At 37.4% G+C, this 27,148-nt stretch overlaps 4 protein-coding genes across 7 annotated transcripts; 1 reads left to right on the forward strand and 3 right to left on the reverse strand.

Annotated features, from left to right (window-relative positions):
• Positions 1–427: 427 nt before the first annotated feature.
• Positions 428–5,160, reverse strand: LOC110727126. Its single transcript, XM_021906668.1, has 2 exons — positions 4,861–5,160; positions 428–3,496 (listed from the first exon to the last, which is right to left on the reverse strand). The coding sequence occupies exon 2, from the start codon at positions 3,373–3,375 to the stop codon at positions 817–819; it is 2,559 nt and encodes an 852-aa protein (XP_021762360.1). The 5' UTR covers positions 3,376–3,496; positions 4,861–5,160; the 3' UTR covers positions 428–816.
• Positions 5,161–5,307: 147 nt separating this feature from the next.
• On the reverse strand, positions 5,308–8,359 carry LOC110727135. Its single transcript, XM_021906678.1, has 2 exons — positions 8,033–8,359; positions 5,308–7,300 (listed from the first exon to the last, which is right to left on the reverse strand). The coding sequence occupies exons 1-2, from the start codon at positions 8,301–8,303 to the stop codon at positions 6,807–6,809; spliced, it is 765 nt and encodes a 254-aa protein (XP_021762370.1). The 5' UTR covers positions 8,304–8,359; the 3' UTR covers positions 5,308–6,806.
• A 1,304-nt stretch (positions 8,360–9,663) lies between these two features.
• Positions 9,664–16,113, reverse strand: LOC110727142. Of its 4 annotated transcripts, XR_002512486.1 has the most exons (8): positions 15,752–16,107; positions 15,541–15,676; positions 14,457–14,522; positions 14,128–14,164; positions 11,959–13,621; positions 10,975–11,056; positions 10,200–10,378; positions 9,664–9,968 (listed from the first exon to the last, which is right to left on the reverse strand). XR_002512486.1 is itself a non-coding variant. In XM_021906712.1 (7 exons), exons 3-7 carry the CDS (start codon positions 14,488–14,490, stop codon positions 10,342–10,344), a joined length of 1,830 nt encoding a protein of 609 aa, XP_021762404.1. In that variant the 5' UTR covers positions 14,491–14,522; positions 15,541–15,676; positions 15,752–16,113; the 3' UTR covers positions 9,664–10,341. The 4 variants fall into 4 exon arrangements, 3 of the variants coding, with proteins under 3 accessions (XP_021762404.1, XP_021762396.1, XP_021762382.1); XM_021906712.1 differs by having other exon boundaries at positions 9,664–10,378; positions 14,480–14,522; positions 15,752–16,113; XM_021906704.1 differs by having other exon boundaries at positions 9,664–10,378; positions 14,453–14,522; positions 15,752–16,113.
• A 1,772-nt stretch (positions 16,114–17,885) lies between these two features.
• Positions 17,886–19,232, forward strand: LOC110725996. The gene has a single exon (XM_021905474.1). The coding sequence runs from the start codon at positions 17,886–17,888 to the stop codon at positions 19,230–19,232; it is 1,347 nt and encodes a 448-aa protein (XP_021761166.1).
• The last annotated feature ends 7,916 nt before the right edge of the window (positions 19,233–27,148 follow it).

Below are 27,148 nucleotides of genomic sequence, written 5' to 3' on the forward strand. Positions count from 1 at the left end.
TTTGAACTATATGTCTCTTGCCTAGACCAATAGCTACTTTGTAACCGGTTCATCAACTAAAAGTTAATGACTAGATTGTCATTGCTTATTTTGCCGAACAAGGCCTAATCACTCTAGGTGTGGATTGGGTATTCCAAAGTGCAACATCAATTACTAGCTTAAGTCACATCAAACGGAGCTATCACAAATTCACAATTACATAGATATTAAGGTTTATTTTATTTTCATATATTTATTTTGTAAAATTGCATATTGTATTATTATATTTTCCTAAAAAAAAAGGTGCATATGTGTAGTATTTATAATCTATTGAAATCTACTCCATATGCATTCAATCAATGCCAAATTTTAACATCCTAAGGTACATCCAACTTCGCTAAATTGAGCTAAGCTAAGCTTGATAAATTAAGTTAAAGAAAAATATACATGCAACAATCCAGCCAGCCATTATTATTGAGTAATCATTGAGCTACAGACCACTTCAAATCTTTGCCCTAGAAGTATATTCAGTTCCAGACTTCCAGCAAAGATTGAGTGCTCGTTTTCTGGGCTACAATCAAGCCCATACAATACCTTTATAGAGTGAAACACTTTGAACCAAAAATGACAAGAATCCAAGTTGGAGTATAGATTTGACACTTTGACCTGAGTTTTCCAAATACTACAGTCAATTTACGTAAAAACAGCAACGAAAACTTATATCCATAGTTAACTATCTCATTTGTATCAAAATTTGCTATAAATATAACAAAGTACGATCGAATCAAAGATATAACCAATGTGCTAGTCTATATCTATTCTATTTACAGATAACAACTACAAACTCTTGAGACTTTCTACCTGAAGCGTCAGATCCTTAACCCCAGCATCCTGAAGTGTGTGCATGACATGAGATTTGGTTGCAGCTTTGTCAATTTCTGATGAAACGCGAAGATGTAAAGTGCCAATGACATCTGTGTTTGTCAAGCTCCAGACATGCAGGTTCTGGATCCCTGAAACCCCTTTAATCTTCATAACATCATTTACAGCAGCTCTAAGATCCTGTTCATGAGCTCGAGGGACCCTCTGCAACAAAATTTCAGCAGAGTTCCTCAATAATGGTATTACAGATGATACGATTAAGACGGATATGAATATGGAGCAAGCTGGGTCTGCAACAAGCCATCCCTTGTATTTGATTAACAGGGTTGAGATCACAACTCCAACACTCCCCAGAGTGTCTGCCAGAACATGTAAGAAGATGCCTTCCATGTTGTGGTCAATATGTTGGTGATGGTGCATCTTATTTCGGGAGGATTCAGTCTTTGAGTCTAGATGATGACTATGACTGCATGAGTCCGCTCCAGGAAGCTTGGCGATGCTCTTGCATACATCATTATCATCGTGATGAGGGTGAATATGAAGACCCTGTTCATGATGTTGATCATGGTGTCCACAAGAGTGATCATGGTCATGACTATGACTGTGGTCGTGGTCGTGGTCGTGGTGTGCATGACTATGATCATGATCATGGTCTGCATGACTGTGATCATGGTCATGGTGTTCATGATGATCATGATCGTGGTGTGCATGACCATGACAATGAGTGTGATCATTGTGTCCATGAGAGTGAATATGGAGGCCATGACTATGACTGTGATCATGGTCCTCATGAGAGTGAACATGGTCATGCTGATGCTTAACCTCAGTAACATGGTCATGGTCAAGGTGGGTGTGACTCGTATGAGAGTGGGAGTGGGAGTGGGAGTGTGAATGAGAGCAAGACCCTCCATGGGCATGATGATGCTCCTCGTGAAAGAAGATTAAACCCACAACATTTACTAGTAGCCCTCCAACAGAAACAACCAGTAAACTATTAGTTGAAATCTCTTGAGGATCCAGAATTCTTTCCAATGATTCCAACACTATGAGAGCTCCAACCAAAACCAAAAGAACTGCATTAACATACCCTGAAAGCACCTCAAACCTACCACGGCCATAGTTAAACTGGCTATTGGCTGGCAAACGAGAGATATAACTAGCATAAAGCCCAATAGCCAGTGCAGCACAATCAAACAGCATATGACAAGCATCAGATATCAATCCAAGACTATTGCTCATAAAACCAGCAACAAATTCTACCACCATATAGCCAGTGTTGATCATAAGGAAAAGTGCAATTTTACGAGATTTACGTTCACTCAATACGTGGCGAATTGGCCTCATTACCATTGAAGAGAATGTTTCTGAAGATTCAGCCCCCAATTCCACATATCTAGCATGGTTCCAGTTCAACTGCTGAATGGCTACCCAAAGCAATGATCCACAGATCAACAATCCCCAAAGTGAGAGCTCTGGAAAGTAAACAAGCTCCAAAACAAGTGTACTCACAAAGGTGATGAAAAATTCCTTTTCAGACTCTCTAGGATTCACCCACTTCTCATCATTATTCCACTCATTCAAGAGGACACCAAATAAAACTGTGTTTGCCAACAACCAACCCAGATTCACAACGGAAACACTTCCACCCTCTGCTTCAAAAACAAGCATATTAATGATGGCAGGAAAAAAAAGCATCGAAGTGGTGAAGAACAACGAAATCAATTGAACCCGCTTTCGACCCAACTGCCTAATAGTCCCCCGGTTCATCAAATCCCTCTCATAACACCCCAAAAACCCAGATAAGAACGGGAGTAGCATAGGCACAATTCTCAGACAATTACCACCAACAACCACCATAAATGAACTTCGAATCTTATCAAGGTTACTATAAGAAAGAGGGAAACAATCCATGCGATCCCAACTGACAGATAAAAGGAATAGACCAGTAAATAAGGCAAAGAATCCACAAACCCTTGAGTTTCTATCTCGATCCCAGTCCTGAACCTTCCAGAATCGGAAGGCAATATTTCCAGACAATTCAGCCAATATCAGGGCTGCAGTCCCGCAATAACGGAGGGCTTGGAATCGGAGGAGGAAGACAATAGCCAAGATAAGGGACTTGAAGAGAAGATGCCTAACTTGGGATTGGGAAAGGGAGGAGAGAGAAAAAAGAGGAATGCGAGGGTGTTTGGAGTAGAGGGAGAAGATGAGAGTGAGGAGGAAGGAGAGCAGAGAGACAAGGAAGGAAAATGGGAATAGAGAGAAGGATGGGGATGAACGGAGGAAAGGAAGGAGAGGGTAGAGAGATCGTAGGGAGAAAAGGACCAGGAATAGGGATGAGATTGAAGATTTGTTGCTGATGCCACTGGTAGATTGAGACAGTCGGGTTTTAGATGGAGTGGGAGTCGGGGTTAAAGGATAGGGAGTAGGGTTGCGCACGCCTGTGAGCACACCAGGACGTGACGGGACTGATAGGCGGTGTGGCCGGTGATGATGATGGTGGCTGTCTGCCATCTTTGTGATTTATAAGTGATCTTCAGGAGAATAAAACAGAACAGCTAAAAAGTGGCTTAGCTGTCATGTCAAAGGTCTTTCTGTCGTTGGTGCACCATTTTTTCAGAATGTACAACAGTACCTAGCAAGCAAAAAGCATGCAATCATTATATGTATATTTTAGATTGTCTACAAATTAACAAATTGTCAAATGTTAATCTATCTTGACAAAAACATACATAATCTAAGTATATATTCATTTGAAAGATTTTATACTGCATACTTTCAATTAGTACTGATCCTACATTCCCTATAAAAGTACGCTTTTCCCTTTCTCTTCACAAGCCCCCACTCTCCCACCATGGCCTGAAAGCTGCCTCCCCTAGTCCCCTATTTTTACCGCAACCCACCTCTAACCCATTCCGGCATTCACTCTTCTTTCTGTTGGAAATATTGAAGGTCAATCGAATCATCTTCAAAAGCCCATTTTTACATAATGTACATCTGATAGAACAAGGGGGAAAAAAAGAAAATAACTTTGTACCTTAATAAAAAAGGATGATCAGATTTCATCCAGTTAGCTGATTTATATAAATCACTACTATTTAGAGCCAAATTAAGTTCAAAAATAATTTTCCACTGACTTTTTCCTCATCCTATAAATGAGATTCTCGTTTTAAATACCTACCAATCCACATGATAAAGAAACACAATGAATCTATTGCAATCATCAAAGAGCTGCAATATGTTCTACCACAAAAAATTTCAAGGACTTTGATATTTCACACCCTAATATTTTTTTAAATGTTGGAAGCCTTACTTTCAACACAACTTTGCCATCATTCGCTTACCTCTCTGTCCTTCCTCCCCGGCCCAAACCAAACCACCACATTTGTCTATTTCCTGTGTTTCCCCCCTTCCCTTGAACTTCATACCACCAAATAGAAATTCAATAAGGCAATTGAAAAATTGCAGCGTTAAAAGGACAATCTTGCAAAGCAATTTGCTAGTGATGATCTATAAGATTGAAGATGCGTCTACTATCAGTATAACCTCATTCTCTTTGCCTAAACTCTAAAGCAAGTTCAAAGAACCTCAATTGAATGTAAAAATCACAGCTTGGGTACAAACATGAACAAGATTAGTTCTACAAAAAGAAGAAAATCAAAACCCTAATTAAAGTAAGCTGGAAATTTCAACATCCATCAAAACAAAACCAAACTTCAATCAATTTAACAACATTAAATTTACAACAGCAATTGAAAGTGCAATCCCAGCAGATTAATCATTTGCACAATAACCCATAAAAATTACAATAAAAAAAGGCCAGAAATTAAAACATATTGCTAGTTTGGGTACAAGCATGAACAAGATCGTAAAAATCCCATTTCAATACCCATTACCAATACCCCATTAAATGAAATAAAAAAAATAAAAAAATAAATAACGAAATTCATTGATTCAAACCTCAAATTATGCAAATGCGACGATAAATCGGTAATATACCTGAGATTTCGACGATTTCTGAGCTGGTTTTAGTGATTTGAAAGCGCAGGGAAATCTAGTGAGAAGCACAAAAGTTGGAACAAAAATGGAGTACGGTGTATATGTATACTTGTATGTTAGTATGTAGTTGTTGACTGACTTGAAATTAGAGATCAGACAGCTTGGAGTAATTAGGGTGGAGAGGGATGAAAAGTAATTGAAATCAAATTTTATTTACATTAATGCGCTTGAGCCGAAAGTAATTGAAATCAAATTTTATTTACATTAATGCGCTTGAGCCGAAAGTAATTGAAATCAAATTTTATTTACATTAATGCGCTTGAGCCGAAAATTTTATTCATAAACTCTATCCGACTCAAACCATTTGAAATCAAATACTGCTGAAAATGATTTCTTTTATACAAAAAGTCAATTGACAATAAAATTAATATGGAGTAATTTTTTATGTTTTTTTTTTTTTTTGGTGCTTAGAGAGCCACAAAAGCGGGGATGAGAATCAATCTTAAGATCTTATGGAAACTGGGAAGAAAGTTTTAACCACTTGAGCAGCTATCCCTCACTCAATTTATAGTAAATTCATATAATAAACCATTACATATTTTCATGAATATATTATTTACGTGAGAACAATTATTGATGAATCTCCGTGCATGTATGAGGTATCACCCTTTTTTCATTAGATGTGTTTTTACTTCTTATGGGTGATTAATCTCCGTGCATGTATGAGGTATGAATTCAAGCTACTATATTCACTATTATTGTATTAGTACAACTAAACATATTAGTGTAAGAATTCATAGATGAGCAGCAGTATGACATTGGCATGTTGCTCTCTTGTTCTCGTGCCTCTAGGTCTTGTGACAAGGCAAAATAGAATATGGCAATGATTTAGCTATACTTGCAGACTTGCAGTTAGTAGATTCAGTCAATATCACATTCAGTGGGGTAATGCTTCCCAAGGCCAAAGAGAAGAATCTCGCTTAGCTTTCATTAGGATATTTGATTTAAGTCACGAGTTTACTTAGGAATTCAATAATTTGCATCAACAACCTCGCTCCTCTTTCTTGTTTGAAGGATTGGATGTGCCTTTTCACATTTGAACTTCTCTGAGCTCGAACACCTGCAGTAGAACTATAGAAGTTAGGAGTAAGGTGATACAAGATTCAGGCATCGTGACTGCTGTGAGATTTCCAAAGGCATCACATCCAAAGGCATACGAGGTTCAGGCATGGTGACTCATTTTGATGAATATGGTTATTGTGAATCTGTAAAACAGGGCAACTGATTCAAAAGTGTTATGATACCCTGAATCACGTCGAAGCTTTAGTGGCAAGTTGTTATGCTGCCTCTGTGTTGTACTTCTCAGCTGTAAACTTGGAACAGGTAGGAAATAGTATTACTGTAAGCAGCTGAATTGCAGACTGACACTAATCAAACAGAAAATTATGCAGCACTTTGTTAAATATAACAAATCATATTCAACACTTCAACCTCTGTAGAAATTATCAGCTACAGAAATAGAAGACATTGTACAAGTAAAATTGGTCTACAATGCACTAACCCCGTAGTAATTGACGATTGACACAAATTTGAAGAATTTAAGAAAAATCTTCAGATATTTCTCCCTACCCTGTCATAGTGCATTTTGTATGATAAGGAGTCCTGTAACAATGTAACAATCTAATCAGAGAAGGCGTATTTCCTTCATACATTACTTTCTTTATGACACTACCTCCTCTATTTAGTCCCAAGCATCGTCTGTCTTGTCTGATTGACGAGGTATATACTTGAAGTAAACTAATTGAGACTGTCCTAGTGGATTCAGATGCTTCACCAGATGAATCTTTTCCTACAGATTCTGTTCTGCTCCAAATGATTTGGCCTTCCAGACCGTACACACAAGTGATCTCCTAAAATGGATTGAATATTTTGAACTTCAGATCAACTTAATCAAGAGAAAACGGAGATACAAGACTCTCCACATAATCAATAGCTACGAATACTGATCCACGGCAAACCATGACACATGAAGGTGGATCGCAAGGATCAATGAGTTTAAGTCCATTTTTTTCTCGAATGCAAAAATTGCCATTGTATGTGAAACCTAAAAATCCGATGTAGTTCCTGGCAATCTCCTTCTTCAAGTCAATTCTATACAACTTTTTCCAAGAATCCCATTTGTTATATTCCTCCAACATCCACGACTCGAACATCCATTTCTCTTCCTCAGAGTGATGTACCAACATAGCACATAAACAATTTTTTTCTCCAATGACACCAAGCTTAATCTGATGGGGTTTCGGAAGATCAGGCTTGATCAACAAGGGCACCTTTTCAAAGGTTTCCGCAACCAAATCAAATTTATGTATACATTTCTGACCAAGACAATGCAAAGCTTCATTCAAGAGAACCGAGTTGGAAACTGATGCAAATGACGATCCTGCATCAGTAACATCCAATTCTCTCCATTTAGGATCACGTAACGAGTACATATACATCCGCTTTACAAAACCCGGCTTATCCCCAATACTTGTATTCACTAATATGATCTTATAGTCTCTTAAAGACGGTACATAACCGAACCAAGCAGATCCAACATGAAGGTAAGTTAAACCCTTAACCCCAAACAATGAAATTTGTTTGTCTTCGTTAGTAACAGGGTTCCAAAGATGCAACAAATCTTCACCAAACTTAACCTTACTTTTAATGTACAGACACAAAATCCCATCACATGATCCAACAATAAAACATCGACCCCAATCAAAAACATCAACAAATTGTCGGTCCAATGCAATATCAGTACAACTTTTATACTTAAACAAGGATATAACATTATTATCTTGTAATGTAAGGATTAATGGTGGGTTATTTATGGAGATAAGATTTGAAAATTGGAGATGTAATTTGGCAAATTCGGGATTTGAAATTAGGGAAAACCACAATTTGCAAACTGATTTGAATCTTCCTAATGATTTTAAGGGCAGTCGAAGTAAGATTTCATGGATTAAATCATCGGATAACTCCATTGTCAATGGGGTTTTTACATATTTGGTGGGTTTCATTTCAATCAACTGGAATGTCAATAAGGCGAGGGGGAAATACTACTAACAGATGAATTTCAGTTGGTATACCAGAAACATAAGATTATAAATGGGCAGTGATATAGAGATACCTGAAGAGTTAGCAGAAATTGAATTCTGGAATGTTGGGGCTTCTGAGATTGTGGCTGTGACTCGGTGAGCAGTTTTGTGATTGTTGACTGTTGAGGAAGAGATCAAGAGATGTGGAAGAGAAAAATGGCGGCTCTTTTGTGGAGGTCCTCCAAGGCTTCGAGTATAGAATAAGATGGGCACGGGCCGTACTGTGTTGGCCCATGTGCGGAGCCATCGTCCTTCATACTCAACAGCTTGTGATTCAAATGAGTCAAGAAATAGTCGTGTCATGTCAAGCTCGTGTTGATCTTATATATAATAGTTGTAAGTGGAGTTCATTCATGATTATGTCGTGTTGTGTTGTGTCGGGCCAGTAGGTCTCATTGATAAATTTAAGTTTTTGTTAGATTAGTCAAAATAAACGAGCTGAGAAGCAGGCCAACCTGTCGTAGTAGTATTAAGTTTGTGCCAAATTATAACCCATTACTTATCAGCATACCTTTCATATCAGGTTGGGCTAAGCCTGCTTTGGCAGGTTCATGCCAATCCAGAACGTTTTCATGTCATGCCTAACAGATCCACCTTTCGGCCTAGCCCATATGAAACTTAAACATAGAGCTTAAAGTTTGTGGAGCTTTTAAGGAGAGACATTGTTTAATGTTAATGGTAAATGTTACTTCATGTATAAATTACTCCATAAGATTTATGATTTTTTGACCTTTACCACAAAAAAAAAAAAAAAAAAAAAAAAACGAAATTGTTTTTTACCACCAAAACTTCTAAAACTTTTATTTTACCACCAAAAAAATTTCTAAAAAAACGGTTTTTCAAAAAATTATTTGATTTTCGTACGCAAAAGATGTTCTTTAGAGCTTTAGGGGGGCATTTTGGGCTTTTTGGCCTTGTGGTACCAATTTAAGGTCAGAATTGACAAAAAATGATGAAAAATGCCTCATTTAGCGTGTTCACGAAAATCAGGGTATTTTTTAGTAGGAAAAACGAGTCATTTACTATATTTTTTGTCAATTTTGACCTTAGACTGGATTCAAAGGCCTAAAATGCCCCCAAAACCCCTAAACAACATATTTTTAGCATGAAAGTCGAAGAATTTAAAAAATTCCGTTAGGTTTACCGGTTTTTTTGAAGGCATGTGGTAAAAAACAATTTTAATCTTTTTTTTTTGTTGGTAAAATAGAAGTTTTAGAACTTTTGGCGGTAAAATACAATTTCGTGTTTTTTTTATGGTGGTAAAAGTAAAAAAACCTAAGATATATCAATGCTAAATAAAATCACAAATGTTCTACTTTCTCTATTTTTAGTGGACAATTTAAGATTTTATTATATGTTGAACAAAAAATTTAATTTGACTAACTTTCATGATTTCTAATTATGATAAAACATAGTCTAATTTCTTTGTCAATGCAAAACGTAATGTAACAGTTTTGCGGAAAAATATATCTGAATACTCTCATTTATTACTATTTGAGGAAATTGTGAGTACTCATTTAAGGTTACAGAAATGTTAAGAAGATTGAGAAATGGGGGAGGGAGGGAAACAATTTCCTATAAACTATTATTAAAAAGAAGAATAAAATTATACAAGTATAAATTACAAACCCATCAAATGTAATGTAACAATTTAAATAATCTGTTCATCCCTGCAAATATGGAATTTCAATGAAATACTGGTTTAATATCCAACATTGAAGCTCTACATTGTTGAAAAAATATTAGTAACTGTTTCTTCAAAAAAATATAGTAACTGTATATAAGGGCTAAATTAACCCCTTTCACCAAAATCATTACCTATATACTCTTATACTAAATAGATAATCACATTGTCTCAACTATTCATATTCTAAAACTCATTATGTTTTCAAAATAGCTCTAGATAATACTTGCGTTTGTGTGTCCTCGTTCGTTCTTTATGACTCCATCCCAAGTAGGCTTTGTACTCTTCACATCAGTAAAAATCTATCAGTTCAAATCAATTTTGATTCATACAAAACAATTTCAAATTAGCATTTCACACCTAATCAGTAACTTTGTAATTCTAAAAACACTAATGAACTTTTAAAAATCATATAGTTTCAATAAGAAAAATCAGTTTTAATCAGTGAAAATACTTTAATCAGTAAAATGAATTTTTGACTTCAGTAAAAATGAAGTGCAGAGAACAAGACCAACCCAGTCTCACTCTCAAGGGATGGAGAAAACCAAGAGAAAATGAAGGGGGACTTCAGCTCTGAAGGCATGGAAAGAGTAAGAAGACTTATTATGAGCTGAGCAATCCTAATTTCTAGGTACAGTGTGACTCATAGTTCCTCCACTATGAGCTCATGAACTTCTTCACCGTCTCCAGTTGGCTGCCATTGAAAGATTAAAAATCAGCAGGCAATCAGCAGGATGTAACCATAATTATATAAAAAATGTGCCTGTGCTATGACAAACTCACACTAACCAGATAATATAATATAACTGAGACCTAAGTGAACGTTGCTAGCACAAAAGCACCACTCGCTCATCATAATAGTCTACATAAATTGGGCTTTTTTGGAAGGTAAACATAAGCCTTGTTTTTCTAGATTTTATAGGCCATGTTTAGGAATTTGGGCAAAAACCACTGTAATAAAACCCCAAACAAAGGCAAATGATCTTGAAAATATATATACTCTACTACAGACACAACTACAAAAATTGTGTAGGCACCATTGATGATTCAGGCAAAAAAATAGGCAGATGCATAGAATTAGAAAGTAAAATTAAAAGTTCACCAAGAGTCACTAAAATACTTTGTACCCTTTATAGTTGCCTGTTTGCCTTCATTTAATCTGTTTCTTTTTTAAAAAAAATTGTGAACATTTTCCAGACATTACAGAATACAACATAGTATACATGACTAAAATTCTTGTGGAATGATATATAAAGAAGCCATTGTAAAAGCCCCAGAAGTGAACTGTACCTATTTGGGAATGAAGGTATGACTTCACGAACTGCTTGAACAATGATTGAACTACTCCCATCTTGATCATTTGAGCCAGCAACTGGATTTAGAAAACAAGAGCACAAGTCAACTAAAAAAAGAGTGAATGTAAACATTAAGACATTAACAAGAAAGAAATTTGTAAATAAAACAATACAGAGTAGTACATTATTTTACTTGCAAATCTCTAACACATAAAAAAGGAGGATGGTAGACATTTTCATTTACTAAGCTCACAATCACATGGAAATACAATGACAGCAAAAGTTTTATAACATCAGAAATTGATACCAACTTGTATCATGATAATAAGCCCAGTAATCAACTAGCAGTCAATAAAAAAAACAATCCCCATACAAGACTCTGCCTTCACAAATAATCAATCGTAACTTTCATTTTGATCAATCACAAAGAGCAACTACAAAAGCAAATTCAGTAGGTTCTGAGCTTCTAGCTACACCACTCTCAGCAGAAATAAGTGTAGAGACTGGACAGCTCCTAACACTCAAATATTCACCGTGCACTATGTGATAGGAGTCCATGTCCTATATTAAACTTTAGCCATCAACATTACTTCTAACTGGAAGAGGAATATGTAATCAAGGTTATACATTATTCAACAGACTTTGCTTTACACATGCACAAAAACAAAGCAATCCCTAAACTCTGCAATCAGCACCATAATTTATCAATGCTTAAGCAAATTAAGTCTGTGCTCCGACAACAATACTACTTTTGCATCCCACAATCAAAGGTGTTGTCTTGCTCCAATGTCAACAATATGATAAAAGGAAGGAAAGGTATTGCTGAAAGGAGAAGAAGCAGAAAAGCTGGTGAAGAGTTGGGGGAAAAACCTCAGTTATATGGAGACTTGAACAAAAAAGGACTGTGGTAGCAGGAAAGCACAGCATATATGTTCATAGTTTTCTAGTTGTAGGATTGTATATGTTGTAAGAGACATACCTTGACTTTTTTTTGACATTGTATACTCGCCTCTAAGATATGTTTCATCCTCCCAACTTAAACCCAATGCCTCCATCTGTCCAAAGTCTGCCAAAATACGTCCAATAAGCTGGTATGCAACTAAACTTGCCTGGTCACAAACTTCTTGAATGGCTACATAACGGTTTCTCTGGTCTTTAGGCACTGAATTTTTCTTCGAGCATTTACCAGCAAGATTCACAGTATCCACTGAAGCATAATGTGGAGGGTCCTTTTTGCCCGTAATATTACTTTTCCCATGTAAGATAGGTGAAACAAGAGGGGATACAACATCACCACCAGCATTAGAGTGCATTTCACCTTCATTAATCTCAGTCTGATCCCAGCATTCATCTTTAACAGTAAAGCTTTCAGCCTTAAAACATGACCTGGAAGCAGAATTATCTTTGTATGTAGATGTTGCTGAACTAAAAGTGCAATGATATGCATCTCCAGTACTAGCAACCTCTTCACTGAAGTCATTGAACCTAATCTGAATTTCATCCAATGAATTTGGATGCAGCTGCTGGTCATCATCATCAAAAATATCTCCATCGTCACTTTCTTCAAGTTCCTCCATGTATGCATCCGCAAAATCTTGGTCAAGTCTATCAACAGGAGCACAATTCCACAAAAGCTGCTTTATATGAGCACCCACATTCAATATACATTCCACCTCATCCTCAATAACCACCTTTGAAGAAAACCTACGTGTATTACAGGACTTCTTATTAATAAGAGACAGAGCATCTAATAAAGAGTTTGGAACTGCTTCCATATCACTGCATTCAAAGAGACAGTCAATCAACATGTTCCTAATTGCTTTTCTTAGGCCATTAACGTCCACATTAGATTCAGGGTCCAACAAAAGCTGCAATTTCTTCAATTCTTCTTTCTTGTATCTCTTATCAAGAGAACAAATAGCCTTTACTATCTCATTCTGTAATGCTTCCATTTCTGGCGGCACATGTATAAATTTGACCATGGAAAAATCTTGATAGTCAGATGCGATTCTTGAATATAAACCAGGAACTGCCATTGCTTTGACTAAAGGGTCCTGTAGCTTATCTGCCTCATCAAGTTGATCAATCATCCTACGCCACAATTTCTCCATTTGCTTGATCAAACTTTTTCTGTTCCATCCAGACCAACGAGGGCGCAATTGTGGCATGATCCCTTTTGTCCCTTTCAACCTCCTATACATTGCAGACAGGATCCGTACAGGAATATTTTGAAGCTGAACCTTCTCAAAAGTACTAATAAGAGACTTCCTAGTCAATTTTATGTGTCTCCTACGGTTCTGGCGAAAATTCTTTGGGTTCTTCAGCAACTGAGATAGCTGATTCTGCATTTGGACTTGATTACAGCTATCTAACCGATTGCTATGTAATTCTTCTAAGCTGTATTTAATAACTCTTTCCATTTGTGGACGAGTTTTATTAAAAACAGCTGAACCTCTTGTCACTATCTTGGCTAGATGGCACAACCCACTGTTTGACAAGTCATCAAGCATGGTCAAAATAATTCTTGACATGTTGTGTGCCTCACAGAATTCCTCCTCATCAATTATACTCTGCCACTCTTCAGTATCAGATGTTTGAAGACGGCCCCTCTCAACAAAAATTTTGACATCTTCATAGAAGACCTGCAATTGTTAAACAATGAAACTCATTTAAAAGAAATGCTACTATAACCAATCAAACCAAACACCCATTGGTGCCTCATGGTGGATTAATCAACCAAATATCAGTCATTATAAAAATTCATAATGTGTTCATTAAATTTTAAAGGGCTGGGCCTGTTATTGGCTTATCGCTACATACAAAGCATATATCTATCCACAACAACAACCAAAAAAAACCCAAATGGTTTAATACTAAAATAATTTGGAGTACACTATATGTCTGCATATTGTTGTCAAAGACTCAAAGTTCAATTTCATAAAGTTTGAAGAGCTAGCAAACTTTAACAATGAAATCGACTCTACCACCATTTCCACGTAATAAAAATAATAATAATAATAATTATTATTATAAAATAAAATTTTATAAATAACCTGGCAATGAACAAAGCTTGTCTAGATGTTTAACATACACAACCATCTGACTTGTCACATAAACAAAATAAGCAAGAGGAAGCCAAAAGACTTACATCATCTTTCCTCAAAAATGACTCTGGCAATACCAACCTGCATATGGAAAAAAAATAAAGAAGAGAGAAATTAGCCAAAGACATCTAATTCACAGTTGGGCACAATCAAACTCCTCAGACATTTTACAGTTGTCAAGGTATAATAGACTTTTTGGGTCTGGCCATTTGGGTACTTGGCAGTCAGAAAGCTTGTGTTGATATACTCCGTATAACACTTCATTACAGAGATATAGATAAAATAAAAATAAATCAATGAAGAATACCAATGTACATTGTGGCAAAATCATAGTAAAATAGCTTCAGGGTTCAAACAATATAGTCATACTCACTGTTTTCCAGCATGTGAACTCACATTCTGATCATTATAGTCCATTTCTGACAAGCCCATTAAGAACCTGCACAAGCCATAAGAAGGTCAAAGATCATTGCATTGCATAAATCAGGAAAACTAACTAATACCAATAAATAACATTCTTTAATTACCCCTCTGTCTAAGTAAGGATGGTAGCCTTACTTCCTATCCCAGGCAACGATAAAAATTTCTCTACAAACCTATTGTCAGAATATCTAAATCTTTATTTCCCATACTGTCTTCAGAATCTAAATAATACTGCTTTCTAGAAACAAAGTGAGTGAGTGAGTGCGCTATAGCAACATACAGAAACCTTGAAATAAGTTTTACTCTCTTTCTTATCTTGCTCTAACACTAATCATCAAAGTTTTTCCCTTCAAAACATGCAATCATTACAAGCATGTAATTGCCTGACTTTGAGGGAGTACTTGGTACTTCACTATAACAACGGAAGCAACATTTACACCTTAACCCACAAGATTCATATTAGCACATCAATTCTTTGCGAGCAATTAGATGGTGGAGGCATATGCACAGTGCCCATTGTGCATACGCCGAACATCAAGTCTAATTTCAAAAATCATAAAGACTAACTCCAATGAACATAAACGGCAATTAACATAACATATCTTACTTTTAGCTTTCTATGTTCATTGGAGATAGTCTTCATGTTCTTTAAAATTAGGTATGAATACGCATGATGTTCTAACATATGCACAGTGAGCTCAGTGCATACGCCTCCGCCATCAAATTTGTAACAAACCAACATAATGTAGGTCCAGACAGACAACTGTGTCCCATATAACAACTAATACCTCCTCCGTTCTCTTCTGATTGTAGCTGTTTTAGGAAAGTCGTAATCTCTCCCCATCACATCGGTCCCTCTCTCCATCTCTCACTACCCTTCTCCTCTCTTTAAACACTGTGCATCCCCTCACATAGCGATTGTGCAAATTCAAAAGTATAACGCAATTACTTACAAACAAATACATAACCATTCCCACAATTTACAACGGCCTGTAAATAGCATAATAAAAGGGAAGTAGGAGAGAAATACTAACTTTCTCTTATGCCAAAGTTCTTGCTCATGTTGCTGCATATTCTTCCATATCGCCATTGCGTCCACACTCAAGGGCTCCCGCTCCATTATAAACCCAATACGGAGTAGTTCAATAATCAATCGACCATAGAAGAACCCTAAATTGAATTAAACTAACGATTAACAATAGATTGTAAAATTAATTGTCAAAGATTAAAAATAGAAAATATTACCTCAGAATCTCGAATTTCCGCGATTTTCTGAGGGTTCAGTTGGTCCGACTATTATGGTGTTGCTTGCTAGATTTTTTTTCGTATGAAACTTACGAATTCCCTTGAATTTACTCTAGTGGAAGAAAATCTGTCGAAGAAATTCTGGAATTGTGTAAGAATTGGGCTCTTAAAGAGAAGTTTCGCATGGTTATAAATGACGTTTATTGGGGTTGGAATTCTTTCACATAACGGCCGGCTGGTACATTTAGGTTATCGAGTCACGAGCTAATTTCTCAACTACCCCTCTCCTTAGAGCAATGCCAATGGTGAGCATTTTATTTGCTCATGGGCAAATTTGGTGGGTAAATAAAATGCTCACCATTGTAGAAGGGGAGAAAAATTGATCAAGCCAAAAAAAGCCCATGGGCAAAATGAAATTTGCCCAAAGAGTGAGCATTTTCTTGTTGCTACAGTGAAGGAGTGGGCCCCACAGCAAGTCAGACGGAAATAAAAAAATTTGGCTGGGCCCTTATCAAAACGACGCGTTTTGATGGAGTGGTCTGAAGGGACCCTTCCAAAACGCGTCGTTTTGACGCTAAAAAAAAAAAAAAAAAAAATATTCGCTGGCAAAGCGCGTCAGACGTGCTGGCGAATCAGAGCTCGCCACGTGTCGTGCGCAGGTGATTGACCAATGAGAAAATACTAGCCGTTTACAACGGTAATATTATTTGTAACTGATTTTCCGAAAAATATATTTATTAAAAAAAAAAAAAAATTACCAACGGTCATAAAATTAAATTCTCTATAAATAGACATGCATTTTGATATGTTTTGATATAATTTCGTAATCACCTAAAATCCTCCACTTTTTTATTTTCTTAAGCATTTTAAATTTGTAGAAGAATATATTTGTTGCAAAACATCCATATTGAGGTAAATTTATTTTTTTTAAATATTTAAATTTTTTTTTTAAATATTGGTTATTTTTTTAAAAAAAATATATACATGTAGTTATGTATTAAAATTAGTATATATGTGATTTTTGGGAAAAAAAAAAAAAAATATTGTATGGCATGTTATGTAATTGCTTTATGTAATTGAAGAAAGTTGACCGTATAACGAAGCTGACCATTTTTGGGAGTGGTTACAACGAAGCTGACCGTATAAAAAGTGCGTCGAAGCTTTTCCATCTCGCCCAAGGTCGTAATTTCGCTTTTCCTCACGCTGTTGAAATGCTTAATAGAGATCCAAAGTGGAGGCCAAAGCTGAGATGGTCCTTGTCAAAGGAGGAAAGAAAAGCTGTTCGTGATGTTGAGGAGCAAGGTAGTGCTGGCAGTGGGAAGAGGTCCAGAGATGATGGAGGGGATGAAACCCCTACGGATGGTTTTTCATCTGGAGGAATACAACGACCCGAAGGTGTGAAGAAAGCAAAGGCCAAGCGTAAAGGGAAAGAAGTAGCTTCGGACAGTGGTTCGTCTGAGCTTAGCGAACGAATGAAGGAATTGGCAACAATTCGCGAGAGGGAGGCCATTCTGAAGGAAGAGCGGATCAAAATTGAAAGGGAGAAGGAACAGAGAAAAAGGGAGGAACTTGACATTCATAAGATGAAAACCTGGTTTGATATGGTGCAAGCTATGAAGAATTCGCCTACGCCACTCACTCCTGAAGAAGAGTCGTACAAGAATTTCTTACTGGGTAAATTACAGGGCTTATAAGCATGTTTGGTTGTAGTAGGTGTACGCTTGTATTAGTTAAGTTTTTAATTATGCGCAATGTGACTTTTAAGTTTTTAAAAATGCGCAATGTAGTCTTTTAAGTTTTTAATTGTGCGCAATGTAGTCTTTTATGTTTAACATGTAGTCACATTTTTGTCATTGTGTAGTCACATGTTTCTGAATTAACTTTGTCAGTATGCTTTAACTTTAGGTCATTCATACCGACATGGTGTAGTCACTTTTGTTCTGAATTCACTTTGTCAAGATTTGTCATTGTCAACTAGCATAGTATACCTATTCCGTGGCTGAAAATTTGAATGCTTTAGTTGGTGTGGTCATTCAGATTTGTAACCACATATTCATTTGATTTATTTGCTATATATAGTAGGCATGGCACATATCCACAACCACACCAATTCAGAAAATTACAATATTAATACATGATATATTCCAGACCATCATCAAGTTCAAGTTCAAGTTCATCTTCTTCCAATAATGAAGAATATGATCAACTCGTTGATGAACTCTTCACATACCAACCCACATCTTTCCTCATGGCCCAAACACAATCCCAACGTACTTCAAAATCACGTAGAGGGGGTACGAACAGAAGAGATTGGGAAATGGGACATGCCAGGCTGTTCAATGATTATTTTTCTGATAATCCTGTGTACAATACCACCCAATTTAGAAGAAGATTTCGTATGCAACGACCTTTGTTTTTACGTATAATGAACAAGGTCGTTGAAGGTGATGTTTACTTCCAGCAGCGTAGGGATGCAACTGGAAAGTTAGGCATATCACCACTTCAAAAATGTACAGTCGCGATACGAATGTTAGCCTATGGCATGGCTGCAGACGCTGTTGATGAATACGTTCGAATCAGTCAGTCAACCGCTCGAGTTGCCCTACAACGTTTTTGTGCCGGGGTCATTGACCAGTTCGGAACCGAGTACATGCGAAACCGTACAACTGATGAATTGGCCCGGATACTGCATCAAAATGAACTGCGTGGTTTTCCAGGCATGATAGGCAGCATTGATTGCATGCATTGGGAATGGAAGAACTGTCCAACGGCTTGGAAAGCGCAGTACGCCGGTAGGAACAAGAAAGCAACGCTAATACTGGAAGCCGTTGCGGATCAGGATTTATGGATATGGCATTCCTTCTTTGGTATTCCCGGATCTTGTAATGATCTTAATGTTTTGTACCGTTCACCAGTGTTCGATGAGGTTCTGCATGGTCGAGCTCCTCCGGTAAATTTTACGGTTAACGGCCATGAATACAACATGGCTTATTATTTAGCCGACGGCATTTATCCGAAGTGGGCAACTTTTGTTCAGGGTATCACATTCCCTCAACTGGCCAAAGATAAAATGTTCGCTGACCACCAGGCTGCCGCTCGAAAGGACGTTGAAAGAGCTTTCGGTGTGTTGCAAGCTCGATTTGCAATAATACGAAAACCGTCGCTGGCGTACGATGAGGACATACTGCGGGACATAATGAAAGCATGTATAATTATGCACAACATGATTGTTGAAGATGAGCGCCACAACTACACTCGAGCCGAAGTTCTAAGAGCCTTCTACGAAGAAGATCAACAAGAATCAACACCAGCATCAACATCTACAACGCCACCGTTTGAATTCAACGTAGGCCGACCTACCAACTTTGATTTCAACGCATTTCTACAGCGAAAAGCTTCCCTCCGTGACAGAGAAATTCATCTATCTCTGAAACGTGATTTAGTCGAACATATTTGGCAACACTACGGGCCACGTAATTAGGGAGAAATTAGCACGACTTAAATAAAGCCAAGTACTATGGCGTAGCTACTTTTACTTGTTGTGTTTATTTTATTTCCTAAGTTTAATTACGCATGACGTTGCAAATGTAATTGGTTTCTAGTATTGTACCGCTTTTAAAATAAATAAAAACATTTAAGAAATTTTGAGCTTTTTTTAAAAAAAAATTTATATAACGTACTTAATTTTACGACAAATTTTAACGATAAAAAGGACAAAAATAAAAAAAATAAGTTACACAAATTTTAACTAGTTTTTATTTATTTGGAGTAACATTGTTAAAATATAAATGAAATAAATAAATAAAGAAGTGTTGTGTAGGAGAGAGAAAGTAATGGTGGGGTATTGAAAAAGTAAGAGAGAGAGAGTGGTGGGTGGGCAATTTTTTTGCTCACCATTGGGAGAGAATATGTGAAAAAAATTTGCCCATGAGCAAAACTTATTTCTTGAGAGAGAAAGTGGGTAGAGAGAGAGTGGGTGAGCATTTTTTTTGCTCACCATTGAGAGTGGTCTTAGTATATTGTATTTCCCAAGTCTCAACATTTCCACGTTTATCTAAGTTATAAACTTGCTGTTTTTTCGGATATTTGACTTCACATGTGTATTTTATTTTTCCAAGTAAAAGTTCGATTGTGTTTATTCATGAATAATTCAATTGTGTTTTATTTAAAACCTTAAAAGATACTCCGAACTCGTATTAAAGACACTTTTAATTTGATGAACTACTTAATAGGTGCCCGCATGAGTCTCTAGTAGCAATAATATTGTTCTCAGTGTGAGCTTCATGTAGACAAAATAAAAAGGTAAAAGAAGCAGTTTTTCGAGAAGGATGTCCAATTGATGATGACACTATACTTGTTGTTCGACCACAATTGTTTGATTTGCCTTAATATATGCTTCATAAGCTTGAATTAATATACTTTGTCACATTGTTCAATTGCTCCAATTAGGGTCCTTAAATTGCAATTCTACATGACACATAACTGTCAATTAGTATAGTGTACAGTGGGATCAATCTTGTCATCGTCCACCATTGTTAATTAATCGAGTAGAGTGTAGAGAGAAAAAAATCAAACTTTTAGGGTTTAGAGTGTTGTTTTTAGGGTTTAGAGTGTGGAGGCTCCTATAACATGTCATGATTTTCCTTCGTTGTATTACTCTATGCACAAGTTTATATATACAACCTAATACAAGAGATTAGGGCCGGTAACATTGGCCCGTTAGCTATACAATATTAGGCTTAACACTTACTAGCAAAATTGCTAGTAGCAGCATTATTCTCTAAGAACTTTAGCTTACAACAATTGTTGTCATTGTGTACACAACAGTTGTGAAATCCCACTATAGCCTCTTCAATAAGATGTCTAAATGAATTGCCACTAGCTAACAGATGCATTTCCATTAGACTATTAGTATTAGTGACATTTTTTTTAGCGGCCTTACTTCACCCTTGCCACAGGTAGGTTGAGTAGTTGACTTGTTACTTCCTTATTTTCCACAAATCACGCACCCATTTAAAAAGGGATTTGTTAAACATCGCCCGCAAATTACCATATAAAGCCCACAAATATAACTTGGTTTGACTCTATTGCCCTTTTCATTTTTTTTTAAAAAAAACACTCTCTACTTCTCTCTAAAAAAAATCAGAAAATCTACCTCTCCTAAAAAAATTAATTACGACAATGTCACGGCGGCAAGGGAAAGAGGTGGCGGCGGCGACGGCGGAGGAAAGGCGGCGACCTGGTGGCAAGGTAATTATTTAATTATTTTTTTAAAAAAAAAAAAAAATAAAGACGGTGGGCGTCAGCTCCGGCCACCAAAGCCGGTGGGGTGGCGTCTGGCTTGGAAGCCCAGCCACCGGCACAGGCGTCCAAACCAGGAGCCAGCCCAGTGGCTGTGGCGTCCAGATCTGGCGCCTGTGCCAATGGGTGGGCTTCCAGCTCAGGCGCCTGCCCACTGGCTATGGCTGCCGGAGCTGGCGCCACCGCCAGTGGGTGGGCGTCCTGGCCAGGCGCCCAACCCCCTTATTTTTATTTATTTTTTCTTTTTTTTTTTTGTTTTTGTTTTTTCTGATTTTTTTTGGTTTTTTTTTTTTATTTTGCAAAATCAGAAAATTAGTTTTATTTAAAATAATTTAGTTTTATGTCTAATTTTTTTTTTGTTAATGTGTTTTATTTTTGTTTAAATATTTATCAACTTTATGTGTTTTTTTTAATAAATCGTGTATACTTTATTTTTATAAAATCAGATCTTTTTTTTTGTGTTTATATTTTATTTTTTTTATGTTTGATGTTTAAACATTTTTTATGCCTTAATTGATGTAGTATGTGGTAATTGTTTGTGTTAATGTGTAATTGTTTTTTTATTTAAAATGTGTAATACATTAGGGTATTATGTGTGTATTTGTGTATGTGTAATATATTTGTTTTTTATTTTTTATGGTTAGTTATTTGAAATATTTTTTTTTTTTTTGGAAATCATACATTTTGTAATATATTAGGGTATTATGTGTGTATTTTTGTATGCCGTATAATATTTTTCTGTGTTTAATTAGTTGAAATAATTTGAAATTTTTGTTTTGTGTCCTAATTAGTTGAAATAATTTGTTAAATTTTTTGTAGAATTCACTGGGTCGTCATGGTGCGGGGAAGAACGTAGAGCTTCTTAGTAGAACCTATTCAGTGGAGAGGTCGGGGCATAGACATGTTAGATCCCGTGGTATTTCGGCCTCGGCTCGTAGAGAACGGATCCACCGGCGGGATGAGGATGACGATGACGATGATGATGCTGAGGAGGGTGACCAAGAGGAGGAGCAGGAGGAGGGCGCATATGAGGATGAGGATGTGGACGATGGGAGTGGACTGTATGATGATTACGGTCCATTCAGTCAGAGGGTTGATGACATGTACGAGGCACATATGGTGGAGGTGCGTAAGGGTAGGGGTGGTAGGTTTGTTAGTAGATCTGGCACATCATCTACGTCCACTGTATTTGGGGCAAGTAGGAAACGGTCGAGGGCCGTTAATGATTCTTGGGTTGTTAGGAGTGAGTTGCCCGGTGGGCCTGTTGACGGTCGGCCACCCGAGTATCTGCATGCTCACCAATAACGAGCGTCCGCCAGAATGAATGAACCTGATCAACATGTAACGACGCCCTTTCTTCTGTAATAACGCGGTGAATGGTGCATGCGCAAGGTAATCCATGAGTTGCTGAAATAGCACACCCGCACCGAGCATACACTTCGTCAGCCAAGTCCCTCATCCTGTTCAGCTCAGTGAGAATCAACCCCAAGCAGTAGTGCGACACACGACCATGGAGAATCTTAAATATGAAATGGCTATACATCGTTCCATGTCGTCGTCTGGAGTCCTCTAGAGAGTTCCTGATGTCGTTCTTCTGAGTTTCAATTGACTTGTTAAGTCTATCGAACAGTGTATCCAAAGCAGCGGTCGATGAATCAATCCAGTCCTTGGTAGCTCTATGAGCGCTCTCAACTCTACATGTTGTAGTGTTCCCGTAATGAAGTACTTGGTTTGTCCAATATTTGACAAACTTTTCCCTGTGAGGGACCCATTGCTGCATCACATAGTCCACCAGTGTCGGACACCACTGGTACGAATCCCTAAAGTTAGCCAATTCTCGCTCGTACGCTTCCTCTGTGGTAGCCTGTAGGATCTTCCGCCACTTACCATTCACCAATCTCTCTGCCATTTCCAAATTCTTGTTGAAAAGGTTGTAGGCTTTCACTTTCACGCAATTGTTGATGTGCCATGTGCACAATAAGTGATTCGATTCTGGAAACAGCTCTGCTATGGGGGCAAAGAGACCTCCCTCACAGTCCCTGACGATTGCTGTTGGATGAACATTAGGCCCGATGTAGTTTCTCAGCTTCTCCAAGACCCAATAATAACTTGGAGCCGTCTCATCCTTGATGATTGCATGACCAATTAGAAAGTTCTGGTTCGTTGGAGTCATCCCCATGATCTCAACCAGTGGGAACTTGTACTTGTTTGTCTTGTACGTTGAGTCGATCAAAATCACAAATGGCCAAGACTTGTTCATATCAACACAATCAGGATGCACAAGGAAAAGATGAGTCACCTCCGCTGTATCTTCATCAGAATCAAACCAGAACAGATAACCACGTGATTGTGCCTGGTGTAGCAGCTGCTGTATAGGGTTCCTTCCCTCTGACCGTTCAAACCTGAGTTGTTGTCTGACGTTGTAGATGTGTCTTCGGTTTGGATGCTCTTCTGGAAATTTCTCTAACACAGATGCTAATATTTTAGCAGGCTTGACTTGAGCATCACTCATTTCTTTCACAACCAGTTTCGCAGCAGGACTTAAGCCGCTCAGCTGTCGATGACCCTCTTCATATACTATCATCTCATGGTTGTTATACCCCCATTTAGAGTAACCAATCACTTCCCAACCGTCACGACTCCGTAGTTGTCGGACCTTTACTCTGAACTCACACCCACAACCTTTCCGCTTTGTATCAAACCAAGTGGCTGTACGAAAATCTCTTTCTTCTCTTTTGCGATAACGGTCACATCTCAAAATGCGATCCATTCTACCATCCCGTTGAGATTTATGAGTTACTACTACCAAGCAAAATCCAGCTGCAATTGCAACTTGTTTTGCCCAATCAATCGCTTGTTGAGCTTATTCGAATGGACCATCATGTTCAAATATCCCACTGTAATCATTTCCGTCTCCACCATAATTCTGCATCAATTATATATTATAATAAATACATTTAACGCATAATACATTTAATTTCTATATTTACACAGAATTAACACAAAAAAAACATAATTATGTAAAAATACCATTTCGAATTTTCAAACTTAATTTTACAAAAACCTATTTCGAATTTTCAAAATTAATTTTAAAAAAAGCCATTTCGAAATTTTTAAAAAACACATTTTCTAATTTTAAAAAAAAAAAAAATTAGGCCCAACAACAAAATCAAAGAAGGAAAAAAAAATAAAAAAAATAGGGGTGGCGTCTGCCAGGGCCGCCACAGCCACTGGACTGGCGCCTGGTAGGGCCGCCTCAGCCAGCAGACTGGCGCCTGGCCAGGACGCCAGTCTGGTGGTTTGGGCGTCTGGGTTGGACGCCGGTCCGGTGGTTCTGGCGTCTGGCTTGGACGTCCTTGCTACGGTTAGGGCGTCCACCCTAGGCGCCGGAGCCACCCTTACGGTAAACCGTGAATTTTACCGGTGACTTACCTCGTTTTCCGTCGACGACGACGTACCTCCGGCGTCCCCCACAGGTAAAATGCAATATAATAGTGTGGCGTCACTTTAGAAATCGCAAAAGTTAGAGGCAATATAATAGTGCATGAGTAAAATGCTGCAAGGCCTATCACTCACCTAGTCGCCTTGTCAAGTGTTGAATTGTGAATACACGCCCTGAATAGTGTCTTAAATTATGCCACAAAATCAACTGCCTTCATCTTCTTATCTTCTTGTCTAACAACGAAGTGATGTCTCTCCTTAACCATACCTTATACATCATACAAGTTTTGCGTTTAATGGTGGAAAAACTTAAAATATTCTAGTTTTTATAACTAAGGCAACCTTTGAACCACAGTTGCACCCCACAAGTATATGCTACTATGCTTTTAATTTACCTTTCTAATTCAGCCAAATCATTCTCATTCATGTTACCCTTTTAATTTACCTTGAGCACAAGTAGTAGCTCTGAACATAAATTTAGGAAGTTGACTTTTATTTTTTTTGAATGACAATTTTGATCCAGGTGTATTATCCTGGTGTACAATGTAAATTTCACTTTCGAGTTTGGTATATAATTTATAATGTACTCGTAAACAATTTCATTAAATTATATTATTCAACTGAATCAAATCAACACCACACTAATGCAAACAAAAACTGTAAAGTAGATGTAACGAAAATCTCAACAGAGAAATATCATATGAAATTAACCACAACATCGAAACTAACATATTTGTCGAAAATGCAGATGAATCAAAAATTATTATGCAATTGAATTTAATACGGTATGACCTAACATATTCGTCAAAAATTTCAAATTGACTCAGATATTATCCAACAATAGACAAGAACAACATATTATATGCAAATAGGCTGAGGACGAATCAATCATTCTCGTAATGAACACAGCAACTCAAACCACATAGCAGTTCTGCGTAAAAGACAGAAGCCTTAATCAAATCACTGTCCCACAAAGAGGCTACTTTATGCATTCGTTCTCAGTGCCTCAATTTTCCCGTCAATTCGCCTTCCCCACAAACACGTCCTTTCTTCCCATGTGCTTTCTCTCTCTAGGGGTTTCATCAAAAGGATTCACTCTTTTGGGCTTTCGTTATCAGCCGTTTGTGAGCCTGAGCCGTTTACATTAGACCGTTAAATGGAACTAAGGAAATTCCAAAAATCTCCCCCCGCTATCATATGAAAGGACTAAAAAGCCCTGTGATAAAAATTACATGTCGCTCACGGAGAGCAACTTGTATTTTGCCATTTTATAGGAAATAGGAGAAATTGAAATAAATAATCCTACCTTTGCGTGGTCTGACAATAACAATCCCTTTAGATTATTACGAGGCAATCTCACCTTTGTATGTCATTTTCTTTTAATGAACCTTTTTAGTTTTTACCTGCAACCTGTTAAACAGGTTAAAATGTTTTTTTTTTAAAGTCACGTGTTGCTCAATAATTGGTCAAAATAATAAAAGTTAACCAAAAAAAAAAAAAAAAAAAACAGGTAAAAAAAAATTTAAAAGAAAAACAAAAGCCACCGTGAGACCCTAGCCCATACCCTAGGCGGCCCACCTAAAAACACCGAAAGCCACTCTTAACCCCCGAAAACGCCGACCAGAACCCCCCAATACCAAAAGCCACCCCCGAAATTACCCCTGACCTAAATTGAACCCCTGAAACCACCATAACCACCACCCTGAAAACACTACACAGCCGCCCAAAAACCCCCTAACCGCCAAAAACAACCGAAAACCTCCATCCCAGCCCCGATGAACCCCTACAGCCGCCGAAAAACCACCGAAAACCTCCATCCCAGCCCCGATTAACCCCTATAACCGCTAAATAACCACCAAAAATCTCCATTCCAGCCTCGATAAACCCCTATAATTACAGAAAAATCATCAAAATCCCCACCCAACCTCCCTAACTACCCCAAAAATCCCCATCTCAGCCACGAAAATCCCCATCTCAGCTCCGAAAACCCCCCTTAAACACCCCGAAAACACATCACTTGTGGGTGCTGGCCGGCGGTTTTCAGACATTAAGGAGGGCGGCCAGCCGGTTTTTGGTGGTGGCTGGGGTAAGGGTTAGGGTTTCATGGTGGCTTGTGGGGGCTGGGTTTTTTTTTTTTTTGTATTTTTTTTTTGTTTTTTTTTTTTGCTTTTTTTTATTATTAAAAAAAAATAAAATGAACCTATTAAAATTTAACACGTGACATCTAACCTATAAAATTCGGTCACCAACAAGTCAAGCTTCATTAAAAGAAGATGGCATACAAAGTTGGGATTGCCTCATAATAATCAAAAGGTGGGATTGTTATTGTCAGACCGCGCAGATGTGAGATTATTTATTTTCATTTTTCCTTTTATATAAGTGAACTAAAATCCAAGAAAAAATTTTACTTTACAATTTTTAATTTTTATAGTGTAAATTATGCATTTAGAAAGTATCCCGCGATTACAAAAAAGGACATAAATGTAAAACAAAGGGAGTATTTTGAATAAACTATAAACCTCAAAACTAAAGGGATTTGTTAAACATCGCCCGCGTTTTTCTACATAAAGCCCACATTTTTTAAAAATGTTGACATTATTGCCCTTGTTTTAATTTTTACCGAAAATAAAATTTTTCACTCATAAAAAATGTGGA

The sequence above is a fragment of the Chenopodium quinoa genome, unplaced genomic scaffold, assembly GCF_001683475.1.
Source record: "Chenopodium quinoa cultivar QQ74 unplaced genomic scaffold, ASM168347v1, whole genome shotgun sequence".
Taxonomy (NCBI): Eukaryota; Viridiplantae; Streptophyta; class Magnoliopsida; order Caryophyllales; family Amaranthaceae; genus Chenopodium; species Chenopodium quinoa.

Bases quoted from the DNA above. Each gene is read 5' to 3' on its own strand.
- LOC110727126 (XM_021906668.1), bottom strand. From the start codon at position 3,375: ATGGCAGACAGCCACCATCATCATCACCGGCCACACCGCCTATCAGTC.
- LOC110727142 (XM_021906690.1), bottom strand. From the start codon at position 15,626: ATGGAGCGGGAGCCCTTGAGTGTGGACGCAATGGCGATATGGAAGAAT. The intron at 14,523-15,540 runs GTTAGTATTTCT...TGGCTTGTGCAG, and splicing joins GAACTTTGGCATAAGAGAAA to GTTCTTAATGGGCTTGTCAG. The intron at 14,165-14,456 runs GTGAGTATGACT...TTCCATATGCAG, and splicing joins AGTTCACATGCTGGAAAACA to GTTGGTATTGCCAGAGTCAT.
- LOC110725996 (XM_021905474.1), top strand. From the start codon at position 17,886: ATGATATATTCCAGACCATCATCAAGTTCAAGTTCAAGTTCATCTTCT.
- LOC110727135 (XM_021906678.1), bottom strand. From the start codon at position 8,303: ATGACACGACTATTTCTTGACTCATTTGAATCACAAGCTGTTGAGTAT. The intron at 7,301-8,032 runs GTATCTCTATAT...TTACTGATGCAG, and splicing joins AATTTCTGCTAACTCTTCAG to GATCGTCATTTGCATCAGTT.